The following is a 27,482-nucleotide window of genomic DNA, read 5'->3' on the forward strand; positions in this document are numbered from 1 at the left end:
ATGGGGGCACTTATCACCCTCAAATTGGAGGATGCGACTGGGGCATCTGCTGAGGTGTGGGTCTGTTTTGGGTCCCGCAAGTTGACCCGCACTGCAAAGGTTTTTCCTTATGTGACTTATTTTGATAAGTTCATAGACAAGCAATGGGAACGGCCGCAGAGGACCTTTGCGGTCCCAAAACGCATTGCGGTCCATTACCCTTTTGAGAAAAGCCTTTTGAAAAAATGGGCATCCCCCCCGGTTGTGGACCCCCCGGTGTCTAGGTTGAACAAGTTCACCACAATTCCGGTAGAAGGGACCCCTGCATTCAAGGACCCTACTGACAGGAGGTCCGAAGCGGTAGCCCGGTCCATGTTCACCATGCTGGGGTCAGCATTGCGACCAGTATTGGCCACGGCCCTGGTGTCACAGATTCTTACCGAGTGGACAAAATTGTTGCACCGCGAGCTGGGGAAGCAACAGACTTCCCCGGTCTGTGTGGAGTTGGCTGACCAGCTGGTGCAGGGCCTTACGTACATCTGCGATGCAGCTTTGGATACAGCTCGCTTGCTCTCCAGAGCCTTAGTATCTGCTGTGGTACTACGTCACCTGATTTGGGTAAAATGCTGGTCCGCGGACCAGATTTCCAAGAAGGCTCTGGCAGATTTACCCTTCCAGGGTGAGAGACTATTTGGAGCCTCGCTGGACGATATTATTAAGAATGCCACTGGGGGTAAGAGTACTTTACTCCCACAATCCAGAAAGGGTAAGGAACCACGGCATAGGCCAGGGCCCTCCTTCTCTGCTCAGAAGCGGTATTTTCGTCAGTCCTGGCCCGCAGGTAAGCGTTCCCAGGCTGACAACAGGCCAGCTGAGGGACAAAAGTGTCCCTGGATTCACAAGCAAAACAAGCCTGCGAACAAATCTGCGACAGCATGAAGGTTTGCCCCCGCCCGTCTCTCATGTGGGGGGTCGCCTTTGCGGGTTTGCAGCTCGATGGACCTCCCTGCTTTCCGACCAGTGGGTTTGCGCAGTGGTTTCATCAGGGAAGAAGATAGAGTTTCTGTCTTGCCCACCAAACAGATTCTTTCCCTCAAACCTTCAACTTCTTCCGGCTCATCGAAACGCCCTATTGGGGGCAGTGCAGGACCCGCTGAGGCGCAGGGTAATAGTACTTGTGCCGCTGCCGGAAAGGTTTCAGGGATTTTACTCCAAACTGTTTGTAGTCCCGAAAAAGGATGGGGTCCGTCCAATCCTGGATCTCAAGGCCCTCAACGCCTTTGTGAGGATACGAAAATTCAGGATGGAATCAATTCGCTCTGTGGTTGTTGCACTCCATCCGGGGGATTTTCTGGTGTCCTTGGACATCAAGGACGCACACTTGCATGTCCCCATATATTCCAGGCATCAGAAGTTTCTGCGCTTTGCAGTAGGGGACAACCACTACCAGTTTGTGGCTTTCTCTTTTGGCCTGGCATCAGCACCAATGGTTTTCACCAAGGTGCTCACTCCGATTCTGGCCTTGCTGAGACAGCAAGGAATCGCTATTGTGGGCTACTTGGACGACCTCCTGCTCAGAGCTGCTTCGGGCTCAAACTTAGAGGAGGATATGGCAATCACCAGTCAGACTCTTCAGGAATTCAGTTGGGTACTGAACCTACAGAAGTCAGTGTTGGTGCTAACTCAGTGCCTGGAGTACTTGGGTTTAATCCTGGACTCCTCAGAGACGAGAGTTTATCTCTGCTTGGAGAAGTTGCAGACTCTTCAGTCGGCGGTGAAGATGTTGGCATCCCGCAGGTGGTCGACAGTGTACTTCTGCATGCGAGTTTGGGTCTCATGGTGACCACCTTCGAGGCGGTACCGTATGCTCAATTCCACACTAGTGTCTTGCAGAAGGAAATCCTGTCCAAATGGGACAAGTCTCCGTTGTCCCTGGATTGTCAAATCCGGGTGAGTCAACCAGTCAGGGGTTCCCTGGTCTGGTGGCTGAGATCTCCGGCCCTTCAGTCCGGGAAGTCGTTCCTTACTTTTCACTGGACGGTGATCACGACGGACGCCAGCCTGACTGGCTGGGGGGGTGTCTGGGGTGTTTAGATGGCACAGGGTCGATGGACGCAGGAGGAATCCTGTCTGCCGATCAATGTGTTTGAACTTCGGGCGATTAGACTGTGCCTCTCCATGTGGTCTCTGAGGCTTCAGGGACATCCAGTCAGGATCCAGTCGAACAACACCACGGCGGTGGCGTATGTCAACCATCAAGGAGAAACAAGAAGCTCGGCTGCAGCATTGGAGGTCGCTCACATCCTTCGATGGGCAGAGTGGAGCGTGCTGGCCCTGTCGGCTGTATACATCCTGGGCGTATAAAACTGAAAAGCAGACTACCTAAGTCGCCAGATGTTGGACCAAGGAGAATGGTCACTACACCCGGATGTGTTTCCGCTACTTTGCCGGAGATGGGGCACGCCAAACGTGGATCTCCTGGCTTCTCGACTCAATCAGGAGAATAAAATAAAAAATTGGAAACTAATAAAGCCCCACTCTGAGATACTTACAAACAAAGCTGTATGTTGAATTTAAACCGAAAGCTCCCCAAAATGGAGTATGATGTCGGGATTTCCGATAACAAATGTTCGATGTGAGCTTTTGGTCAGATATTCCGACCGTGTGTATGCTCCATCGGACATTTGCTGTCGAAATTTCCGACAACAAATGTTTGAGAGGTGGTTCTTAATTTTTTCTTGTCGGAAATTTTGATCGTCTGTATGCAATTCCGACGCACAAAAATCCTACGCATGCTCGGAATCAATTTGACGCATGCTCGGAATCATTGAACTTCATTTCTCTCGGCTTGTCATAGAGTTGTACATCACTGTGTTCTTGACGTTCGGAATTTCAGACAACATTTGTGTGACCGTGTGTATGCAACACAAGTTTGAGCCAACATTCCGCCTGTAAAAAATCTACGGTTTTGTTGTCAGAAATTCCGATCGTGTGTACGCAGCATTACAATGTATTTTGTTTTATAAGCACTCATTTTTATTAATATAAGCATTTTTTTTATTCATATTTTTGTGCTTGCTTTTTATTCACTTTTACAGATTCTTTATCATGTAATTCTATAATCATCTGCATGCCAGACCAGTCCACCTATTCACAGTCATTGCAAAGTGTTACTAAGCAGTAAGCCCAGTCCACGTATGTAGCTAGCAGTTATGGTTGTCACCATGTACACATATAATTATAAGTTATAAATAGAAGGCGAGGAGGCAGAGATGAGTGACATGAACATGAAGTGTCTTCAATAAGTGAAGACAGAGACTGACAACAATTATGTTGTCTATGGACAGAGATAGGTGCTGACATGGGCCTCATAGTTCCAGAAGGCACAGGCAACTTAGTAATCTTGTGGGACTTGCTGCTTATAGCATGAGAAAGATGATCGGTGTCTTCCGTGTCAGTACATATTCAGATACTAGAGAAAAAAATGTTCTATTCTGTATTAGAAGTGCTGCCAGTTGCCAATGAATATAAAGGCACAGGATACTTGTCAACTTGCACAGTAGGAGAACTTTACTACGAGCAAAATGCAATACACTCCATTCCTCACGGTTCAAATTCTAAGCTTTGATCACTCAAATTTAAAGTGGAGTTCCACCCATAAATATAACATTACATCAGTAGTTTTAAAAAAATGTCATTAGTCCTTTAAGAAAAAATATATATTTTTTAGATGCCTTCAAAGTGTTGTTGCTAGGCAGAATAGTTAATCTTCCCTCTTCCTGCACCTAGGTGCTTAACCACTTGCCGCCCGCCAATGACAAATTGACGTCGGCAAAGTGGTTGTAGAATCCTGACTGGACGTCATATGACGTCCTCAGGATTCTGAGCCGCTGCGCGCCCCCGGGGGCGCGCATCGCGGCGATCGTTGTTGCGGGGTGTCAGTCTGACACCCCGCAACACCGATCTTGGTAAAGAGTCTCTCACGGAGACTCTTTACCACGTGATCAGCCGTGTCGAATCACGGCTGATCACGATGTAAACAGGAAGAGCCGTCGATGGCTCTTCCTCACTCGCGTCTGACAGACGCGAGTAGAGGAGAGCCGATCGGCGGCTCTCCTGACAGGGGGGGGGGGGGGTCGCGCTGATTGTTTATCAGCGCAGCCCCCCCTCGGATCGCCACATGGACCACCAGGGAAGCCCACCCTGGACCACCAGGGAAGGGCAGGAAGAAAAAAAAAACGGGGCAAAAAAAAAGTCTAAAAAAAAAAAGTTTGAAAAAAAAAAAAAATAAGTCTGGAAAAAAAAATAAAGATGCCAATCAGTGCCCACAAATGGGCACTGACAGGCAACAAAAGGAAAACAGTGCCGCCCCACAGTGTCCATCAGTGCCGCCCCACAGTGTCCATCAGTGCCGCCCCACAGTGTCCATCAGTGCCGCCCCACAGTGTCCATCAGTGCCACCCATGTGCCCATCAGTGCCGCCTATGTGTGCCCATCAGTGCCGCCCATGTGCCCATCAGTGCCGCCTATGAGTGCCCATCAGTGCCGCATATCAGCGCCCATCAGTGCCGCATACCAGCGCCGCCAATCAGTACCACCTCATCTGTGCCCGTCAGTACTACCTCATCGATGTCCATCAGTGCCATCTCATCTGTGCCCATCAGTGCCGCCATATCAGTGCCCATAATTGAAAGAGAAAACTTACTTATTTACAAAAAAAATTACAGAAAAAAATAAAAACGTATTTTTTTTTCAAAATTTCCAGTCTTTTTTTAGTTGTTGCGCAAAAAAAAAAACCGCAGAGGTGATCAAATACCACCAAAAGAAAGCTCTATTTGTGGGGAAAAAAGGACGCCAATTTTGTTTGGGTACAGTGTAGCACGACTGCGCAATTGCCATTCAAAGTGCGACAGTGCTGAAAGCTGAAAATTGGCTTGGGCGGGAAGGTGTATACGTGCCCTGTATGGAAGTGGTTAAAGGGTCACTAAAGGAAAAAATTTTTTTTGCTGAAATGAAATGTTTACAGGGTATAGAGACATAAAAGTTAACTGATTCCTTTTAAAAATGATTAAAAATTGAATTTAATCTATCATATAATGTGCCTCTAGTTTCACTTTCGGTTTTAAAGGTACATACATGAAGTTCCGGGTGAGAGGTGAGTCGGGAAGACTCACAGAACAAAAACAAACAAATCCAGGGCAGTGTTTTGTTTTTAAAATGAATCTGATTGGTTCTGAGGAGTTTTAGACACACAGTAATGACAGCTTGGTTATAAGGAAACAGGCAACCAGGAAGTGTGGAGATCACAGCAGAATTACAGCTACTTCAAAGCAAAAACGAACAATGAGGACATGAAACCAGTACTGCAGTAAGGTATAGGAAGCTATTTAGCTAAAAAAAAAAAAAATTCCTTTAGTGACTCTTTAACCACTTCCCGCCCGGCCTATGGCCGATTTACGTCCGGGAAGTGGTTATGAAATCCTGACAGGACGTTCCAGAACGTCCTGCAGGATTTCATGCCGCGCGCGCCCGTGGGGGCGCGCATCGCGGCGATCGGTGATGCGGGGTGTCAGTCTGACACCCTGCATCTCCGATCTCGGTAAAGAGCCTCCGGCGGAGACTCTTTACCACGTGATCAGCCGTGTCCAACCACGGCTGATCACGATGTAAACAGGAAGAGCCGTTGATGGCTCTTCCTCCTCGCGTCTGACAGACGCGAGTAGAGGATAGCCGATCGGCGGCTCTCCTGACAGGGGGGGTTCGCGCTGATTGGTTATCAGCGCAGCCCCCCCTCGGATCGCCACACTGGACCACCAGGGATGCCCACCCTGGACCACCAGGGTGGGCAAAAAAAAAAAAACAGAAAAAAAAAAAAGTAAAAAAAAAAAAAAAAAGCATAAAGAAAAAATATGCCAGTCAGTGCCCACAAATGGGCACTGACTGGCAACAATCAGTGCTGCCACCCCAGTGTCCATCAGCGCCACCCCAGTGTCCATCAGCGCCACCCCAGTGTCCATCAGCGCCACCCCAGTGTCCATCAGCGCCACCCCACAGTGCCCATCCATGCCCAGTGCCCACCTAGCAGTGCCCATCTGTGCCACCCATAAGTATACATCAGTGCCGCCCATGAGTGCCCATCTGTGCCGCCTATGTGTGCCCATCAGTGCCGCCTATGTGTGCCCATCAGTGCCGCCTATGTGTGCCCATCAGTGCCGCCTGTGTGCCCATCAGTGCCGCCTGTGTGCCCATCAGTGCCGCCTATGTGTGCCCATCAGTGCCGCCTATGTGTGCCCATCAGTGTCGCATACCAGCGCCGCCAATCAGTGCCACCTCATCTGTGCCCGTCAGTACTACCTCATCGATGTCCATCAGTGCCATCTCATCGGTGCCCATTAGTGCCGCCATATCAGTGCCCGTAATTGAAAGAGAAAACTTATTTACAAAAAAATTAACAGAAAAAAATAAAAACGTATTTTTTTTTTCCAAATTTTCAGCCTTTTTTTAGTTGTTGCGCAAAAAAAAAAAAATCGCAGAGGTGATCAAATACCACCAAAAGAAAGCTCTATTTGTGGGGGAAAAAAGGACGCCAATTTTGTTTGGGTACAGTGTAGCATGACCGCGCAATTGCCATTCAAAGTGCGACAGTGCTGAAAGCTGAAAATTGGCTTGGGCGGGAAGCTGCGTAAGTACCTGGTATGGAAGTGGTTAAGCTTCCTAACCTACACCGCACAGACTCCTGGGAATGTAGTGGGTGTAACTTTCCAGGAGTCTGTGCACTCCCCAGTCTCGAATAATCATGTGACTTGGACAGTACAGGTGCTGAAACCTGATCTGAAACCTATTACACTGCTTGTGCAGCACTGAGCATGTGCGAGATCTGCAAGGCTGAAATCCAGGAAGTCATACAGTCTGGCTTCATGATGCCCACACTTAAGATGGCCCCAGTCAATTTCTATTTTATAAAGTGTCTAAATGCTGTAACAACCTAACAAAACGGACCTTAGTTTACAGACTAACTTTACTAGAATACATTAAGCTTGTGTATTACAGGGGTATTTATATTTAAAAAGTGAAATTGTGGCCGGAACTCCGCTTTAAACATGAAATTACTTTTGAAATCCACCCACAGATAAAAACTGAAAAGGAGCGTATGAACTCTAATGCCTCGTACACGCAAGTGTTTTTTCCGATGGGAAAACTACTATGAGAGCTTTTGGTCGGGAATCCTGGCCGTGTGTATGCTCCATCGCAGTTTTTCCGATGGGAAAAATTCCGGACAAAAAAGAGATCAGGATCTCTTTTTTTCCTGTCAGGCCAAAAATCTGAGCGGTAAATCTGTTCATCTGTATGGTTTTCCAACGGGCAGAAAACCACGCATGCCAATAAACTCTCCAGCATGTTATCCTATGTGTCCATGCACACAAAGGCTGTTTTTGGCTGGGGCATTTTCTGGCTGGAAAGAAACCCCAGAACTAGTGGGTTTTGAGAGGTGTTTCTCTGCTGTAAAAACTCTTAGGCCCCATACACACCATAGAATCTATCCGCAGATAAATCCCATCAAATGGGTTTCTGCGGATAGATCCTATGGTGTGTACACTCCGTCGGATATCTATCCGCAGATAAATCTCCCCTGGAATGGATTTCCAGCAGATAAATATTTGTCGACATGCACAGAATATCTATCTGCTGGAATCCATTCCAACGGATGGATCCGCTCGTCTGTACAGACTTACCGGATCCATCCGTCCAAAGGGATTCCCCGCACGCGCCGTAATGAATAGACGCATGCGTGGAATTCCTTATATGACAGTGTCGCGCCCGTCGCCGCGTCATAATAGCGGCGACGGCGCGACACGTCATCGGCAGAGGATTTCAGCGCGGATTTCAATGCGATGGTGTGTACACGCCATCGCATTGAAATCCTCTGAAATCTTAGAGAGGATTTATCCGCGGATACGGTCCGCTGAACCGTATCTGCGGATAAATTCTATCGTGTGTATGGGGCCTTAGGCCCCGTACACACCATAGAATCTATCCGCAGATAAATCCCATCAAATGGGTTTCAGCGGATAGATTCTATGGTGTGTACACTCCGGCGGATATTTATCCGCAGATAAATCTCCCCTGGGATGGATTTCCAGCAGATGGATATTTGCTGACATGCTCAACAAATCCATCTGCTGAAGTCCATCCCAACGGATGGATCCGCTCGTCTGTACAGACTCACCGGATCCATCCGTCCAAAGGGATTCCCTGCACGCGTCGTAATGATTTGACGCATGCGTGGAATTCCTTATATGACAGCGTCGCGCCCGTCGCCGCGTCATAATCGCGGCGACGGCGCGACACGTCATCGCCAGAGGATTTCGGCGCGGATTTCAATGCGATGGTGTGTACACGCCATCGCATAGAAATCTGCTGAAATCCTCGAGAGGATTTATCCGCGGATACGGTCCACTGGACCGTATCCGCGGATAAATCCTCTTGTGTGTATGGGGCCTCAAACTTTGAATAAAGCTGAAAAAAGATAAAAAACGCTGAAAAACTTGGCTATTCTGCATTTATCAGCGTTTTTGAGCCATAAGCTTTTGTGGGAGATAAATTTTATAAAAAAATGCTGAAAAACTAATTCTACAGCTACAGTTTTCTACAGCTCACACTACTGGCTTGTTGTATCATGTCCAGTGTGCATGAAGGCCTAATGCATCCAGATCTCTACTTAGATCTTCAAACCATACTCACCCTTGGAGAGGTCAGGGGGTTGTAGCAGATGGGAGGATATAATTGGTGGATCCTGTACATAGGGTGGTAGCATATGGGAGGATAGAACTGGTGGACTCTCTCTGTACATAGGTTGGTAGCAGATGGGTGGATGGTGCTGGTGGGCGCTGTACATAGGGTGGTAGCAGATAGGTCACAACTCGGGCAGTGCTTCCATCGTAACCCAGTCTCCCTTCCGCGTTTACGGGCTCTGGCTGTATGAATGGCCGAGGCTGCAAAGACATCACTCCCGCACATGCACATGGAAGCCCTGGATTGGCACAGTGCATGGACTGGTGACGTCTTAGGCTATTGCCTCTCAGAGAGTTACCACTTTAAAGTGATTCTAAGGGCTAAAGTTTTTTTACCTTCATACATTCTGTGCATGAAGGTAAAAAGCCATCAGTGTGCTGCTTACCCCACAGCCCCCCCCCCCCCAATACTCACCTGAGCACATTCTCGATCCAACTATGTGCACGGGAACCTTGGCTGTCCCAGGTCTCTCTCTTCATTGGCTGAGATACAGCAGCGGGAGCCATTGACTCCCACTGCTGTAAATCACAGCCAGTGAGCCAATGAGAGAGCGGGGCTCGGAAGCAAGCATGCATTAGTGCCACCATAAAGAGCGGCTTGCTATTAGGGGCACTGATCAAGGGGAGGAGCCAGGAGTGCCAGCGGGGGACCTGTGAAGAGGAGGATCAGAGCTGCTCATTGCAAAACCATTCCAAAGAGCAGGTAAGTATACCATGTTTGTCATTAAAAATAAAAAATATCACTTTAACCCTTGCACCCTAGAAATCTACCCTTTGCTGTGATGTCTTTCTAAAAAGTCTAAGTGTATACCCTGGCACATGATTGTGCCTAGGGACTCATGCCTAGGTATATCTGCAGTGTGAGAGGGTACTGCATGTAACTACAAATCTCATCTGATTTGGAGTGATATTGGGTGATGTCACTACTGTGAATTGTACTGTTTTCCTTGCTGGAGAGGAAGCTGTACCTGATGACCTAAAGTGCACGTCCCTGCTTCTGCGCCATCCATTCTGTGGATCTTTATTTCCTCCACCTCTCCTGCAGCTTCTGGTCCCTTACCCCACCAGTCATCAAGGGGGCAGTTCTGACATGAGGAAGCAAAGCCCTGCCTCTATCTAGTGTAAAAGTCAGTAGTAGGCAAAGACCAGCTGGGAAAGGCCACAGGCAATACCCGATGACTAGGCCTGTGACCTCTGTTTCTTTTTGGGCACAGCTTTCACCATTCATGTCCTTTTTAAGGCTTTTCCCAGAAATGTTGGGTCTGGTGGTGTCTGTTTAGGTTTTTCAACCGGTACAATTTGTTAAAAATAAAATTAATAATAATAGTTGATCAAAATTATTACTAGTAGTAGTATGTTTTCGTAGTATGTTTTCAGCTGGTTAAGCCAAATCCAGACATCTCATCATCCTGGAAGGCTAAGAACGTGTGTGAAATTCTGGCTCAGGCATATCTATGGAGACCAAGGTTTAGCAGTCCTTAACTCTCTTTTCATCATTTTAGTAAATCTAGGTCATTGTTTCATGTGTAAGGCATCTCTTCCCTTCCTGAAGAATGCACAAGACAGCAGATATTTCCCAAGACGTTATGTGATTTGTTTATCACGGCTGCAAATGCATTAATGAAAATAGCTTTCTGCTTTCACATTCTTTTGTCTTTTTTTTTACAAACTGCCACAATTTCCATTTTCAAAATTTGTACTCATTAAATTGTCTTACTAAAGAGCAAGCAGTCTATTATATTTGATGCTCCCTCTAAAAGATTTTGATGTATTTATAGCTTATATTTACTTTTTGTTCTCTTTTAGATTGAGATATTCATCTAGAAATGGATCTGTGAATAAATATAACTTCATTGTAACCAAAACGGGGATAAAAGTGACAATTCAGCGGAATTGGAAGCACAGAATTAAGCCAGGAAATTTTATTTTTTTGTCTCCGCACAACTTGCAGCTGTAGACATTCATCAGATCTTATGTGATTGTTACCGGAATCATTCCTCAAGCAAGCTGAATTTCTGTATACATTTTTAATGCGTTTCCACTTGATAACAAATAACTAGTTATTTGTCAGCTGGAAGGGATGGTGCATTCTATTCCTAGATGAGGTATTGTACACAATGATATTTTAATATGACAACCAGCAGTCGTTCATGTCCTCTACCAGCTGTGAACGGACATATGAGTCACTATCCAGCAAGCCACTATCCCTTTCTCTTTCCTCCCGTCATTGGTGGACTCCCGCTGCCGGCCCTTCATGGATTTCAAGGTCATCCTCCCACCAGTAGTTGCAGCACCCCGTCTCCTGCAAGTAAGTGTAACATAACATCATTTTTGATACTTAACTGATAATTTAATGTTCTGAATAGTTTGTGGTTTTATACCATCAAAGGTGAACGTCATGAAGAATTTTGGATAGGTTGGCTGGTAAAGCCATTTGTTCCTTTTTATTTTATTTATTGCCTTCTAAACCTGGTCCAGATATATAACAGCACAAAAACAACACAAAGAATAAAAAATAAATTCTGTGCCCCTATTGCCGTTCTCAGTGGTTTCCGTAACGAAGGCTAAAAGCGTGCTTGCTGGCTATGTAGGGGTACAGAAATGCGTCTTTACTAATTATTTTTATATATATATATACAGTATATATTAGATTATTTTATATTAGATTATTATTATATATGTTATATTAGATTAGATTATATTAGATTTGCCTAGCTTTTGGTAAATGTTGGATTATTATCTGAAGTTACATATGGCACTTTTGTATGAATGCACTTTTTTCAACATTTCTTGCAAGTTTGCGTAGTCTACGTCAGTAGATCTGTAGACTATTCAGTAGATGAATATATATATATATATATATATATATATATATATATAAATATATAGATCTATAGATATATAGATATATAGATCTATATATATATATATATATATATATATTTATATATATATCTCTATATATATATATATATATATATATATATATATATATATATATATATATATATATATGTATATATATATATTTATATGTATATATATATATAGATATATACAGTATATTAGATTGTTTTATATTAGATTATTATTATATATGTTATATTAGATTAGATTATATTAGACTTGCCAAGCTTTTGGTAAATGTTGGACTATTATCTGAAGTGGCACTTTTGTATGAATGCACTTTTTTCAACACTTCTTGCATGTTTGCTTAGTCTACATCAGTAGACTATGCATATGATCTACATCGGTAGACTATTCAGTAGATGAATATATATATATATATATATATATATATATATATATATATATATATAGATATATATATATAGATATATATAGATATATAGATATATAGATCTATAGATATTTATATATCTATATATAGATATATAGATAATCTTTTTATATGGACTATAAACTGAAAGACCTACGAATAAATGGTTGTGGAATGAATCATTTGAGTTTTTATTATTTCTTATGGGGAAATTTGCTTTGATATACAAGTGCTTTGAATTACAAGCATGTTTCTTGGAACAAATTATAGTTATATATATATACAGTAAAACCTTGGATTGCAAGCATAATTTGTTCCAGAAACATGCTTTTAATCCAAAGCACTTGTATATCAAATCAAATTTCCCCATAAGAAATAATAAAAACTCAAATGATTCGTTCCACAACCATTTATTCGTAGGTCTTTCAGTTTATAGTCCATATAAAAAGATTATAGCAATGTGATAGGTTGTGTAACCATAAAATGTCCATCCACAAATGGAACCTCCACAAGGGGATTAGAAGCAAAATCCAGCAGAAGCTACAAAGTATAAAAGGGAAGAGAGGCGCCTCTAAGTGTAGCAATGTGTTGCTAAATGTTGTACCTTCATTAAATGTAACCATATTGCTTGGAGGTGCCTCTCTTCCCTTTTATACTCAGTTGTGACATGACACTACTTGTATATCAAGACATCGCTTGTATATCAAAGCCCAAATGTATAACAAATGTGGGTTTGTCTTGCAAAACACTCTCAAACAAAGTTACTCTCAAACCAAGCTTTTACTGTATATACTTTTCAATGTTATATATTGCTAGGTACTCCTGCTGTCCTTCCTTTTTGTTTGAAGCACCCAGAAAATGTCAATACCCTTTAAATGCATATATGTGTGTATTTTAAGAGAACATTTATGAGTGTGATGTCTCTAATTATACATTTTGGAGTGTTTTTCCTTTTAAGATATATTATCTACAAAATATCTGAACTTTTTTTCTAAAGTTAATTATTGTAAGTAACATAAGTACCTCTGTTTGGATATGTACCATTGGGTAGGAAGCTGTGAAGAAGTGAATTTGCGATGCTTATAAGTAGCGTTTATTATTTTTCCATATGCTTGTACAGTGTATTGAAGCACCTGATTTGTCTAAGGCTGGGTTCACACTACTGCGAATTGGAATGCAAGTTTCACCGCATACAATTCGCATGTCATGTCATGTCTATGGAGCTGGTTCATACATCTCCGGAGCGAATCCACAAGAGTCCTCTGTGTCTTCTGGTCCGTTTCAGGCCTGAAATCAGCCAAATCAGACCTTAAACAGTGAACTGAGACGCACCAGAACCCAGCTGTGAGCCGCTCCGTGTGGCAGTGTGAACCCAGCCTGATTGTGAAGATGATACAGTTTTGCTAGGTTGGAATTGTACACAGGTGAATGTTGTGCCCATCTGCTCATTCTATTGGCAGGCTGACTCTACATACACAATATACATTACACAGTTAGATAGTAAGATTGAATAAAGACATGGATCGCTCATAACATATCAAAGGCATGGATTCTCATATATGTTGGACTTACTTAGAAACACATCTGAAGCCTCGTACACACGCTCGGTTTACTCGGCAAAAACCAGCAAGAAAACTGCTGGCAGAGCTTTCTTGCCGAGTATACCGAGCGTGTGTACGAGGTTTTCAGGTTTCTCGTCAAGAAAACTGCCTAAAATCTCGACAAGAAAAATAGAGAACCTGCTCTCTATTTTCTCGTTGTGATTCTTGGCAGTGTTTTCCTGCCGAGAAACCCAGAGAGTGCGTATACTTACCTGTCGCCGTGGAAACCCGCGCATGCTCGAAATGACTTTGACGCATGCGCGATAGCTTCCTAGGCATAGGTAGGGTGCAGCAAGGTGGCGGCAACTGTATCGAATGTGCACAGAGTACAGTAGGGTACCGCAATATTGTGTCAATCTCGCTCCCTCTCTCGGCGAGATTGATCACCTATGAGCTCCGTCGCGGAAGCCAGCGCTGAGTCGGCTCGCCGCGATGAGAACAAGCCGACATAGAAGTGACCGGGATCCGACTTGGATTCCCGGTAATTCTAGACGCGGCGTTTGGTATTAATCATGAGGGGAACTCCACGGCAAATTTTAAATAAAAAAACGGCATTGGGTTCCCCTCCATGAGCATACCAGGCCCTTTGGTCTGGTATGGATTGTAAGGAGAACCCCCACAATCCATACCAGACCCGTATCCGAGCACGCCGCCCGGCCAGTCAGGAAAGGAGTGGGGACGAGCGAGTGCCCCCCCTCCCTTCTGAGCCGTACCAGGCCGCATGCCCTCAACATGGGGGGGGTGGGTGCTCTGGGGCAGGGGGGAACCCTGCGGCACCCCACCCCAAAGCACCCTGTCCCCATGTTGATATGGACAGGGCCTCTTCCCGACAACCCTGGCCTTTGGTTGTCGGGGTCTGCGGGTGGGGGCTGATCATACCCCTAGCCTTTCACCTGGAGGAAAAGTGTCATAAAATAAACACACAACACAGGTTTTTCAAATAATTTATTAGTCAGCTCCGGGGGTCTTCTTCGCTCTCCGGGGGTCTTCTCCGCTCTCCGGGGGGTCTTCTTCCGTCTTCTCTGCTCTCCGGCGTCGTCTCGGCACTCCCCGGTTCTTCTCCCGCTCGCTCTCTGGTGTCTTCTTCGGGGCTGGCCGCGGCTATCTTCTTTGAAGCTCTCTTACTAGTCGCGGCCAGCCCGGTCTTCTTTGCGGCCTTCTGACTTCTTCTTTTCTTCCGATGTTGACTCGACGCTCCCTCCTGCTGTAATGCCGGGTGTGCGACCTGGTGTGCTCCTGGAGGGGAACCCATGCTGTTTTTTTATTTACAATTTGGTGTGGAGTTTTTCCCCTTATGATTCATACCAAATGCTGCGGCTAGAATTGGCGGGAATCCAAGTCGGATCCCTGTCACGAGAATCAGTGCGATGCCGTCGTGCTGGAAACACAATCTCGCAGACAGGTACTGTAGCTGTTTGTTCAATAAAGAATACAAAAATGCTAGCCTGCAAGTGTCTTTCTTTCTGATGCTGGGATGCAAAGTCTACCCACCTATCAACAGTTGTTGTAAGTATCAGCTGGTTCCCTTTCTTCTGCTGGATATAGTGTGGTGGGAGCCTTTTACTTAATGTATAAATTATGATAATTCTATTTTTATAGCGCCATTTTCCCCAAGGACTCAAAGCTCTTTACAAAACAAGGTTAATGTAAGAACAATATTGTGAATGTGATGGCTAATGAATGGTATAAGCTTGAATAATCAACCATATATTTAAAGCAGTATTAATTCCAAAAGCAAAGATTTATTTTATTGCAGCTTACTAATTCTTAGATGTGATGGCTGCATTATTTTAATTATTTAGGCATTTTTTCTGTTTTCATCTGGTGCTTTTCAACAACACAAGCTCTCCTGCAATTACACAGATGGGCCAAACCATTTAACACCAAACCACAACCATTTATCCCAAAAGGAAAAGATAACATTTTGCTGTCATAAAGTATTAGCTGGAGCTATGCTTCTGTGTGTTACTGTATGTAAATACGCTAGTACATCTAACATTCCCCTCCCCCCAACTGACAATGCTGCTGTCCAAAGGTGCCCTCTGTGCTCCTTCATCTGAGGGGGCACTCTAAAGCCTCATAAACACGATCAGATTTCCATTGGACAAAGCGTAGGACTTTTGTCCGAAGGGCGTTGGCCGTGAACTTGTATTGCATACAAACGGCAAAGAAATGTCCAACAAACACTAAACTGTGTGGTTTTTCAGCTCTTTAGCGCCACCCTTTGGACAGCTTCTGCTAATGTTGTGTTATGGTTAGCATTGCGCCTGCAGTACCAGCATACAGTGGTAACAGCTACAGTACCTCAGCCTTATTCTTCTATTAGGTGATTTTGTCATACAGTACTTCATTCTTATGCCCGTGTTTGTGCAAGACTTGTGTACTTACAACCCAGGTCTGAACTCCTATCCTAAATACAAATCAGATAGGGCCAGATCCAGAAAGAAATACATTGGCGCCAGCCTATCAGAGATACACTACGCCGCCGTACCTTACCTGGCGCATTTTCAAATCCTCAGCGAGTTCGCGCTGTAAGTTACGGCGGCGTAGTGTATTTCTGGCGGTGTATTTCAAATTGGGCGGGTTGGGTTTCATTTAAATGAAGCGCGTCCCCGCGCCGAATGAAATGCGCATGCGTCGTTCCTAAATTTCCCGCCGTGCATTGCGCAAAATGACGTCGCCACAACATCATTTATTGAACTTAGACGTGAGTTACGTCCATCCCTATTCACGGCCGACTTACGCAAAAAAAAAAAAATTCAAATTTCGACGCGGGAACGACGGCCATACTTAACATGGCAATTCTATCTATACGCCGCAAAATACCAGCTTTAACTATACGCCCGAAAAAGCAGACTACAGACGACGTTAGAAAATGCGACGGCCGCGCGTATGTTCGTGGATCGTCGTAATTCGCTAATTTGCATACCCGACGCGGAAAACGCCACCCAGCGGACGCCGAAGTATTGCATCTTAGATCCGAAGGCGTACGAAGACGTACACCTGTCGGATCTAACCCAGATGCCGTCGTATCTTGTTTTGAGGATTCAAAACAACGATACGACGCAGGAAATTTTAAAGTACGCCGGCGTATCAGTAGATACGCCGGCGTACTTCGTCTGTGGATCTGGCCCATTGTCTTTAATGCTTGATCAGTTGTGATAAGTAAAAAAAAAAAATGCATATGCTTTAACATGATTAAGGTAACTTGAACCTTCTATTTATGAATCTGTACCTTGACTTGAGCCTTAAAGTGGATGTAAATCCACTCTCATCCTTTCTAAACTACTGCCATAGTGCTGATCTATAAGGATATACATGCCTCCTGCATGTATCCTTACCTGTCAAATGTCTCCCCTCTGTCTGTTATAAGAACTGAAAAACTGCAGATTCTGTGGGTGGGTCTGTTGTCTGGAGCTCGGTGGGTGGAGTTGTGATGTCAGTATACTCCCCGCCCACCTCTACACTCCCCTTACACTGAATTCTGCTATGATCACTAACATCCAGTCAAAATCCAGAAAAGTAACCACATGACTTCAGAAAAGGAGTAAGAGGGGGAATTAAAAAATAATGCCTGTCTTAGGCTAGTGCATGAGATATGTAAATAACCTGTCACTCACAGCAAGGGGGAAGAACAAACAAAAGTTTTCTCCTGTTTGTCCGTTTATCTCACTTAAAAAATATAAGAGAATTGCTCAGAGCTGGATTAACTCTTTGTGGCAGAATTGGGCACAGATGATAGGAAATATTATACTCTACATTGTGACAGCAAAAAAAAAAAAATCGGGTTTACATCCACTTTAATGTGTTACTAAACCCATAACAGTAAAATCTGTATATGCAATAGAGCATGCTTGTTATACTCACTGTTGAACCTAAGGGGTTAATACTGCACATTTTGTAAATAGGCGGTTTGATCCTGTCTTCTCTGATCCTCCCCTTCTTTTATTGTCCCAAGTCCATCTGCTGTCGCCAACCCTTGGAGGTACTCTGCACATACTCAGTTTGGTGGGTATTGCCAAGTGGTTTTTTTTTTTTTTTTTGGAGGGTGTGATCAGCACAGGGCCAATCAGCACTGTCCAGACAGAGGGTCAGGGGTTATGCAGGATCATTGGACAGCCAGAGGAGAATGAAAACTATTTCTACAAGCTTCAACCAGTGCTTAGTCAGACACTGGCAGCTATATACTGACACAAGGCTGCTATATACTTCTGACGAGAAAAGGTATTTAGAAGTTTATATTTACTAACATGTTTGCATTTACTTAAACCAGGGTTTGACAAATTTGCTTGGAATCTAGGGGCCAGCTAAAAAAGTTAGGAGCCAGAAAACGCGCCCCATCCCGACGAGCTTGCGCGCAGAAGCGAACACATAAGTGAGCAGCGGCCGCATATGTAAACCACACATGTGAGGTATCGCCGCGATTGGTAGAGCGAGAGCAATAATTCTAGCCCTAGACCTTCTCTGTAACTCAAAACATGCAACCTGTAGAATTTTTTAAACAACGCCTATGGAGATTTTAAAGGGTAAAAGTTTGTCGCCATTCTACGAGCGGACGTAATTTTGAAGCGTGACATGTTGGGTATCAATTTACTCGGCGTAACATTATCTTTCATAATATTAAAAAAAATGGGGATAACTTTACTGTTGTCTTATTTTTTAATTAAAAAAAGTGTAATTTTTTCCCAAAAAAGTGCGCTTGTAAGACCGCTGCGCAAATACGGCGTGACAGAAAGTATTGCAACGATCGCCATTTTATTCTCTAGGGTGTTAGGATAAAAAATATATATAATGTTTGGGGGTTCTAATTAGAGGGAAGAAGATGGCAGTGAAAATAGTGAAAAATTACATTATAATTGCTGTTTAACTTGTAATGCTTAACTTGTAATACCAACAGCCACCACCAGATGGCGCCAGCTTACACATCTGGTGGTAATAACGTGTAATACCAATGGCTCACCACCAGATGGCGCCAGCTCACAAAAAAAATAAAAAAATTTTTTTTTATTTTTTGCCCCCCCTTCCAAGCCAAGTCGCCAGGACCCTATTTCTAGTCGCCATGGCGACCTGGCGACCGGGATTTGTCGAGCCCTGACTTAAACAATTGCATTTCCATGTTCTATATACTGTGGGAGACCAGATATAGTGAATGCAGGGTCCTGGGATTAGTAACACTTAACTAATAAAAACAGGAATAAAACATAAAGAGTAGATGGACAAGATTATCTGTAGTAGAAGGAGGCCTCAGTTCATAAAGCAATCGTCATTAGAAAGTTGCTACCTTGCTACCTACACAGATGTATTTTCAGACCTACTGTCACTTCTTTGGGTCAAACTGGGCTCATGGGGCTTTGGAGCTACACACTGTAACATGGGCAGGTTCACTAAAACTTTTTCTGCCCCATTGGAGAATGTTGGAGTTCTCTTTTTTGGAGCTCAATTCCTGGATTTCAGTATACCTATCTTGGGACAGAGATAATATTTTGATGTGCTTAATGCAACCCCTTTAAAAAATGTAATATTATGTGTGGAGACAGTCGTTTCTCAAAATTCACTCTGCACAGTTGTCATCTATGTGGCAGTGTTTCTAGTGAGTAGCCCACAAATGTGTTTCTCTTATTGAAGAGGTACTTCAGTCCCCCTTGTTTTTTTAGCTGTCGTCCTTGATCCAAATACTCACCTGTGCTGCAGATCCATTGTTGTTCTGGTGCAACCTGCTGCTCACTTATCACAGCCTAGGTCCCACTATGCCATCTTGGTACTTATGGGTCAGCTGTCTCTTTTGGGTTCAGGCAGCTGACCCACAATGAGACGTGCCAGTTCCTCCCACCGTCCTCTCCTGCAGTTTCCTGGGATATGTGATGAGGGTATCCCAGGAGGCAAAACAATGTCAATGGGGGTTGAAATAAAAAAAGTACACAAAGAATAAAAAGTGAGGGCCAGATCCACGTAGAATCGCGGCAGCGTAACGTATCGTAGATACGTTACACCGCCGCAAGTTTTCATCGCAAGTGCCTGATTCACAAAGCACTTGCGAGAAAACTTACGCAGGCGGCCTCCGGCGTAAGCCCGCGTAGTTCAAAGGGGCGTGTGCCATTTAAATTAGGCGCGCTCCCGCGCAGGACCTACTGCGCATGCTCCGTTTTGAAATTCCCGCCGTCCTTTGCGCGAAGTGACATCATTTTTTCGAACGGCGACGCGCGTAGGGTACTTCCGTATTCCCGGACGTCTTACGCATGAACAAAAACATTTAAAATTTCGATGCGGGAACGACGGCCATACTTTATACAGCACATACGTGGGCTGTGTAAAGTTAGGGCACCAAAAACGACGACTAACTTTGCGACGGGAAACTAGACTAGCAGCGACGTAGTGAACGTGAAAAACCGTCGTGGATCGCCGCAACTACTAATTTGCATACCCGACGCTGGTTTACGACGCAAACTCCCCCCAGCAGCGGCCGCGGTATTGCATCCTAAGATCCGACAGTGTAAAACAATTACACCTGTCGGATCTAAGGGCTATCTATGCGTAACTGATCCTATGAATCAGTCGCATAGATACTCTGAGAGATACGACGGAGTATCTGAGATACTCCGTCGTATCTCTGCTGTGAATCTGGCCCTTAGTGTTTAAGATTGCGGGGAGGGAGAAGTGCAGCGAAGTCAATTCACTCAGGTAAGTGAAGATCCACTTTATGTTACCAAAATTCTGCACTAGGAGGTGTATGTATAAAAAAATGCATAAAAAGCAATTCACCCAATAAAAGTGCGTGTACACTTGTTCTATGTGGATGGGGGCAAAAACAAATGTTATTAGGCTATTTCCAGTGCTATTGAATGATTTCCATTGATTTAAAATGAAAAGTATCACATTTGGCCACTAGCTGGCACTAAGTATCATAGACATTTTCTTATGATTCTTAGCCCCATCTAGTGGCCAACTGCAGTATTTTACATTTTAAATATAAAAAAAAAATCAACCAGCACAGAAAACAGCCTAATATTAGTTTTTTTTTTACCCCCATTTGCACAGATTGAATGTTAATGCACTCTCACTTGGGGATTGCTTTGCAGATTATTATTTAATAAATAGACCTGCTCACATTGTTTATATATAAATCTATCCATATAGATATCTCTCTCTCTCTCTCTCTCTCTATATATATATACTGTATATATATATAGAGAGAGAGAGATATATCTATCTATCTATCTATCTATCTAGATTTATTTATATATATATACATATGTATGTATATATATATATATATATATATATATATATATATATATATACAGGCATACCCCACTTTTAAGTACACAATGGGACCAGAGCATGTATGTAAAACGAAAATGTACTTAAAGTGAAACAATACCTTTTTTCACTTCTAGGGTGTAGTAGGGGGTCAGGGGCTGTAGTGGGGTTGTCAGGAGCTGTAGTTGAGGTCTCAGGGGCTGTAGTAGGGGTGTCAGGGGCAAACTGGAACAGGGTGGGCTATGCTCTCGAAGCTTCAACTCCTTCTACTGCGGCTGCAAAATGTCTGTACAGTACTTGTTAGGCACTTTACATACACTTGGGGGTATGTCCTTACTCGTGAGTGTATGTAAAGTGAGTGTATTTAAAGTGGGGTATGCCTGTATAGATAGATAGATAGATAGATAGATATAGATATATAAATATATCTATATATCTATATAAATAAATCTAGATAGATAGATAGATAAATCTATCTCTCTCTCTCTCTCTCTCTCTCTCTCTCTCTCTCTATATATATATATATATATATATAGAGAGAGAGAGAGAGAGAGAGAGAGAGAGAGAGAGAGAGAGAGAGAGATTTATTTATATAGATATATATATATATATATATATATATATATATATATATATATATATGTGTGTATAGATAAATAGATAGATAGATAGATTATGGATATATTTATCATCAATGCCAGGCATTTTCTTTGTGCATACAGTAATATTAAATTTACATAAGCTGTCTTTAGAAGAACCTTCTTTAAAAAGTTGTAGTCTGTATTCTTACAAATGAACATTTAAAACATGATAGAGGATTCCCATAGCACTGTGGGTAAGCTAAGAAGAAAGCACAGCAGAGCTGCTTGCTTTTGGAGGCACAACACATTTTTTTGTTTAAAACTTTGGACTGAGATGCACTATAAGGAAGGAGTTACTGGAGCCAGTAAATACAAGGCTTTTTATTCAGAGAATTAAATGAAAGTGGAGTTCCACCCATAAATATAACATTACATCAGTAGTTTTAAAAAAATGTCATTAGTCCTTTAAGAATTTTTTTTTTTTTAGATGCCTTCAAAGTGTTGTTGCTAGGCAGAATAGTTAATCTTCCCACTTCCTGCACCTAGGTGCTTAAGCTTCCTAACCTATACCGCACAGACTCCTGGGAATGTAGTGGGTGTAACTTTCCAGGAGTCTGTGCACTCCCCAGTCTCGAAGAATCATGTGACTTGGACAGTACAGGTGCTGAAACCTGATCTGAAACCTATTACACTGCTTGTGCAGCACTGAGCATGTGCGAGATCTGCAAGGCTAAAATCCAGGAAGTCATACAGTCTGGCTTCATGATGCCCACACTTAAGATGGCCCCAGTCAATTTCTATTTTATAAAGTGTCTAAATGCTGTAACAACCTAACAAAACGGACCTTAGTTTACAGACTAACTTTACTAGAATACATTAAGCTTGTGTATTACAGGGGTATTTATATTTAAAAAGTGAAATTGTGGCCGGAACTCCGCTTTAAGTTCCTAAACTGTGAAAATGAGCCTAAAGTTTCACTTGCTGGCTCAACAGCAGAGAGCAAAGTATCAATGCAATATTTCATATATACCTGCCTTAAAAAAAGTTTAATAAAATAATTATATAGAAAACTACAATACATTCCCTTTTAAAGTGTATTTAGTTAACTGGATTCTAAGCTTATATTATGAATCAGTTGTCACCGTGAAGCCTTTGGGGAAAGGCCAAGTGAGCTCACTGTCAGTAAACTGGTTCTCACTAGGAGATGTGTTCCTTGATCTGTTGATAACATTGTGTAAACCATTGAAATGTCAGGAATTCTGTGCACTTCACTAAATCAAACTCTGTTTAACATTCATATTTCCATTGACGGATAACCACCCTTCTCAAAGTAATTGCCCCTCAAACATATGTAATCAGTAAATTAATTACTCCAAGTAAGGTGATTAATCAACCGTCCCACCTGTCCTGGGATGACAGGCCGCCATATAAATGTAACATAAGGAGCAGATTAACGGATCTGTCCGTAGATAAATCCTCTACTTTTGCGTCACTGTTTCCTCGCAGGATGAAGAGGATTGCTGTGCACACGCATGATAAATATTCCTCCTTTAAGCCACAGAATTTAGATACCTTCAGGATTTCTTCTGCTTTGTATTGACCTCTACTTCAAACTTTTTAATTTTAGTCCAAATTTTGAAACGCTCCCTTTTTTTCAGCGCATTTTTTTTCTTTAAGTTATGACCTAAAGTTGTAAAGGTCATATCATTAGTGGTGCACTATAATAAAATTTTCGGTACCGAAACCAATAATTCAGAATGCACTTGGCCAAAACCGAAATTGATGATTTAAAAAAATAGGGCTGTTACTGATCAAAATTTTTCTGTTTGATTAATCGTTTTTTTTTAAATCGATTAATCGACTAATTTTGATTAATTATAACGCACATACAGATCCAACTACTTTTAGCTGATCTTTTTGCAGGCTGATTCCCAGTGCAGCTACCAACAACTGGAAAAATGGATAGCAGGATACAAAAAACACACAAAGGCAGCGCTCGATGGGAATAGCATTAAAACTTTTTTAGTCTTCAAGTAGGTAACCAAATAAATATTGCACTGGAGATAAAATCGATGTAGCTACATAAACTGTAAAAATGGTGCGAGTAATACCAAACGGTATCAAAAGCAGTCATAAAAACATGTAGCTAAGTATGATACTGGTATAAAAATGTGTACAACGATACCAATGCTGAATCCAGATGAGGAGAGGTTAACATCAGTCCGTCGACATGTAGATGTCCCATGATGGGAACTATCACAACTCCCAGTGGATGGTTGAAGAATCCCAGGTTGATAGAGGGAAGTGATAGAGGGAAGTGTAACAGCCCTTGCGTGTGGCAGATAGGAAGGTCCCGCCGGCATGCAGATATGAAGGCACAGCAAAGGAGCCCTTCAGATGGACACGGCAAGCCCCGCCGGTGTCTGTGACGTTACTGGATCTCTGACGGAACTCCCTGAAGCCGGCGGAGAGGTGAGTACCAATCAAAAGAATTTTAATCGATCAAAAAGATTTTGATCGATCACAAAAATGAAAGATTAACCGATTAATTAAAAGTTAATTTGCACAGCCCTAAAAAAAAAAAATTATATTTTTATAAATACAGTGGAACCTTGGTTTATGAGTAATGCTGCGTACACACGATCGGAATTTCCGACCAAAAAAGTTTGATGTGAGCTTTTGGTCGGAAATTCCGACCATGTGTAGCTGGACTATATTGCAGTGAACAATGGGACACTAACTGACATTTTTGACACTTTGCATTAACCAGTGACACTAATACAGTGATCAAATCAATATGCATTGTCACTGTACTAATGACACTGGCTGGGAAGAGGTTAAACATCTAGAGCGATCAAAGGGTTAACTGTGTGCCTAGCAAGTGTTTTTGTGTACTGTATGTGCTGCTTTTCCTAGGGGAAGAGATGGATTTTAGTCCCTGCTTTGCAGGAACACAAAATCCATCCCTTCCCCATGTCAGAACGGAGATCTGCCTTGTTTACAGATCGCCATTCTGTGTTTTTTACCAATTAACGGCGGGTGCTGGCGGACATCCAGCAGATATGATTAATCACAGAAGAAACAGCCCGCTTGTGCCACACACGTGACCCCTGAAGGTGGAAGTGCAAGAACACGTGTATTAGAGCTGCACAATTAATCGCAGAGAGAATCGCGATCTTGATTCTCCCCGCCCGCGATCTCCGCGTGGGATGACCCGTGATTCTTCTGTGTTCACCTCTGGTTCCACGTAACCAGCGTGGAAACGCAAATGTCGCCGATATCGAAACCGACGTCAGCAGCCTGCGCCGCTGGATAGATGCCTGAGCTTCTCTCACAACAGTAGTTTGTATCCCAGTGGTTGCCGGCGGTACTGCTTCTGATGTATTAAACCTTCTCACAGTTCTGTACAACTGTGTGTATCCATGCGCCACCCAATGGTTGCTGGCAGTACTGCTTCTGATGTATAAAAAAAAAGACCAGTGATATGTCTATAATGTTAAAGACCATATAACTCCTATGAAAAAATCTGATACAAAGTTTGATTCTGCTTTTTTCATAGGAGTTATATGATCTTTAACATTATAGACATATCACTGGTCTCTTTTTTTATATATTCATATTTTCAGATAAATCATAGGTTTATTTATTTTTTATTTTTTTGGGGGGGGGGGGGATTCTGGCATTACATTTTTGAGAATCGTGAGAGAATCGTGATCTTTTGTCTAAGCAAAAGAATCGTGATTCTCATTTTGACCAGAATCGTGCAGCCCTAACGTGTATGTATATGTGATCTTGCACAGGGTGGGCACCTTGTAGCAGTGAATCTGCTATACAGCGGAGTGAACGTGAGGATTTGAAAAAAAAACAAGCATTCATACTCAGCTAGGTGGATGCAGCATCTATCTGATGCTGCATCTGACCCCTGTCGGCTCTGTAGTGTGAACTAAGCGATCAAACACCACTGATCGCTCAGTTTTCCCCTGCCACTCTAAGCAGAGAGCCAGGACTGTCAGTCACCGGCTCTCTGCTTTCTCCTCCAGTGCTCACTGGAGCACTGGATGTGCAGGGGGCGTGAGGGGCTGGCCTAGGCTCTCTCACTGAGAGGCTGAACCAGGTGCCGGTCCAGGCTTCTGGGCGGATACCGACCATATGATGGGGATGTTTTCAGAGCCTGGATTAGCTCTGAGACGTCAGCCAACAGCGGGCTTCAGCCTGCTGTCAGCTGAAAACGGATCACAAGAGTGCAGAACGGACTGCACTGCTGTGATCCATATAAGTCTGACCAAATAGCTTTGGCTGCACCAAAATGCTAGCAGTCATTTTTGGAGAGCACAATGTAACTTTAACTGTGAAGGTGTTCTAGGAGGACATATTCCATGCTGTTTTGTATGACCTTTAGTCAGAAACTCTTTTTCTCCTCCTGATGCATTTACATGAAGTTTAGCCTCAACATGATGAGTAACTCATACAAGGCTGTTAATGTCAATACAAGGCCATATGGATTTTCAGTTGTTAAAATCAATCAGAAACAAGGTATTGTAGCATGACCTTTTCTGACATTACATTGACCGCTGTTTAAACTAAGACAAATGTGTGTGTCAGGTGCTTCCTTTGATGTGCCACGCTACCTAGGATGAGCATTCTCAAAGTCAGCGTGACTGCGTGAGAGATAGATGACAAATAAAATGCCTCATTTAACTCTTTTAATGTCTGCAATATTACTTTCATGTAAATCAAGGAAAGCACAGGTTAAATATTTGACTAGGTCATTTATTGCTATTAACCTGACATTAGATAATAGCAGTTTGCTTTTTCCTTATGTTGATACAGCGTTCACATCATTTTTGGACTTATGCGTTTTCCATTGGAATCAAGTGTCAACGGAAGAACACAAAAACATGTGTTAACATGCGTTTACATATTTTTAACACATGTTGCCATAAGTGATCGCAGCCTATTACATTAGGGTGTGCACCCCAAAGCCCAAACACATGTGCGTGTGTATGTATGTGTAATATATAAATACTGTAGAAATATACCTCCCCGCTTGATCCCCGCTTCCCGCACTGAGTTTGAACTACTGCGCCGGCATATACCAAGCGCAGTACACTCGGGTATACTCGGGCAGGCTCGGCTTCTCTCGCGGTCACGTCCAGGACGTGATTGCGAGAGAACCCGAGCCTGCCCGACTATACACGAGTGTACTGCGCTCGGTATATGCCGGCGCCGTAGTTCAAAGTCGGCACGGGAAGCGGGTATCGGCGTATATCGCGCACCCACAATTTTGCCCTGAATTTCAGGGCAAAAAAGTGCGCGGTATACGCCGATAAATACGGTACACATCGAATATATTTGTCGATTGATATTCACATCCACAGCTCAGGTGCCGTTGATCTTTTCTTTGCATGTAAAGGTCACACCATGCAGCCCACACAGAAATAGAATATAGTGTAGTATTTTATTAAAATATGACCAGTAGTACATAAAATAAGCAATCCATGTGGAAAGTATATAAAGGTGCAATAAACTCACTCCAGAGGCTGCCGAGCTGACTAGTGGACCAGACAGGGTGACTTCAGCTCAAACAGGGTGGGGACTGTACAAGCTGATGTCACGCCACCAAGTGGGATGGCCTGCAGTGTTTGCTTTTATTGGCACACCAATGACAACCTGGAAAGTTTTCCCGTTTGAGTATCTACATTCCAGAGTTTTGTTTAGTTCCTTCGGGTTTGGCCCCTTCCTCTGAGGCCTCGTACACACAACCGTTTTCCTCGACAGAATCCATCAAGAAACTTGGAGGCAGAGCTTTTTTGCAGAGGAAAATGGTCGTGTGTATGTTTTTTGTCGAGAAAACTGACGTGGAACTCGACGAGAAAAAAAGAGAACAAGTTCTCTTTTTCCTCATCGGGATTCTCAATTTCCCCGTTGTGTTTCTCGTCGGGCTGGTTTACAACGAGAAACACGTTTGTGTGTATGCTTAGAAACCCGCGCA

At 43.3% G+C, this 27,482-nt stretch overlaps 1 protein-coding gene across 1 annotated transcript in view; it reads left to right on the forward strand.

The window, feature by feature from the left end:
- RARB (retinoic acid receptor beta) overlaps nucleotides 1–27,482 on the forward strand; it is a 696,217-nt gene that overhangs the window by 85,707 nt on the left and 583,028 nt on the right. The window contains exon 2 of the mRNA XM_040353005.1: nucleotides 10,578–11,079. Within this exon, the coding sequence (XP_040208939.1) occupies nucleotides 10,902–11,079 (178 nt within the window). The 5' untranslated portion in view covers nucleotides 10,578–10,901. The remainder of the gene's footprint in view (nucleotides 1–10,577; nucleotides 11,080–27,482) is intronic.

Source organism: Rana temporaria, chromosome 5 (assembly GCF_905171775.1).
Source record: "Rana temporaria chromosome 5, aRanTem1.1, whole genome shotgun sequence".
NCBI classification, from domain to species: Eukaryota; Metazoa; Chordata; class Amphibia; order Anura; family Ranidae; genus Rana; species Rana temporaria.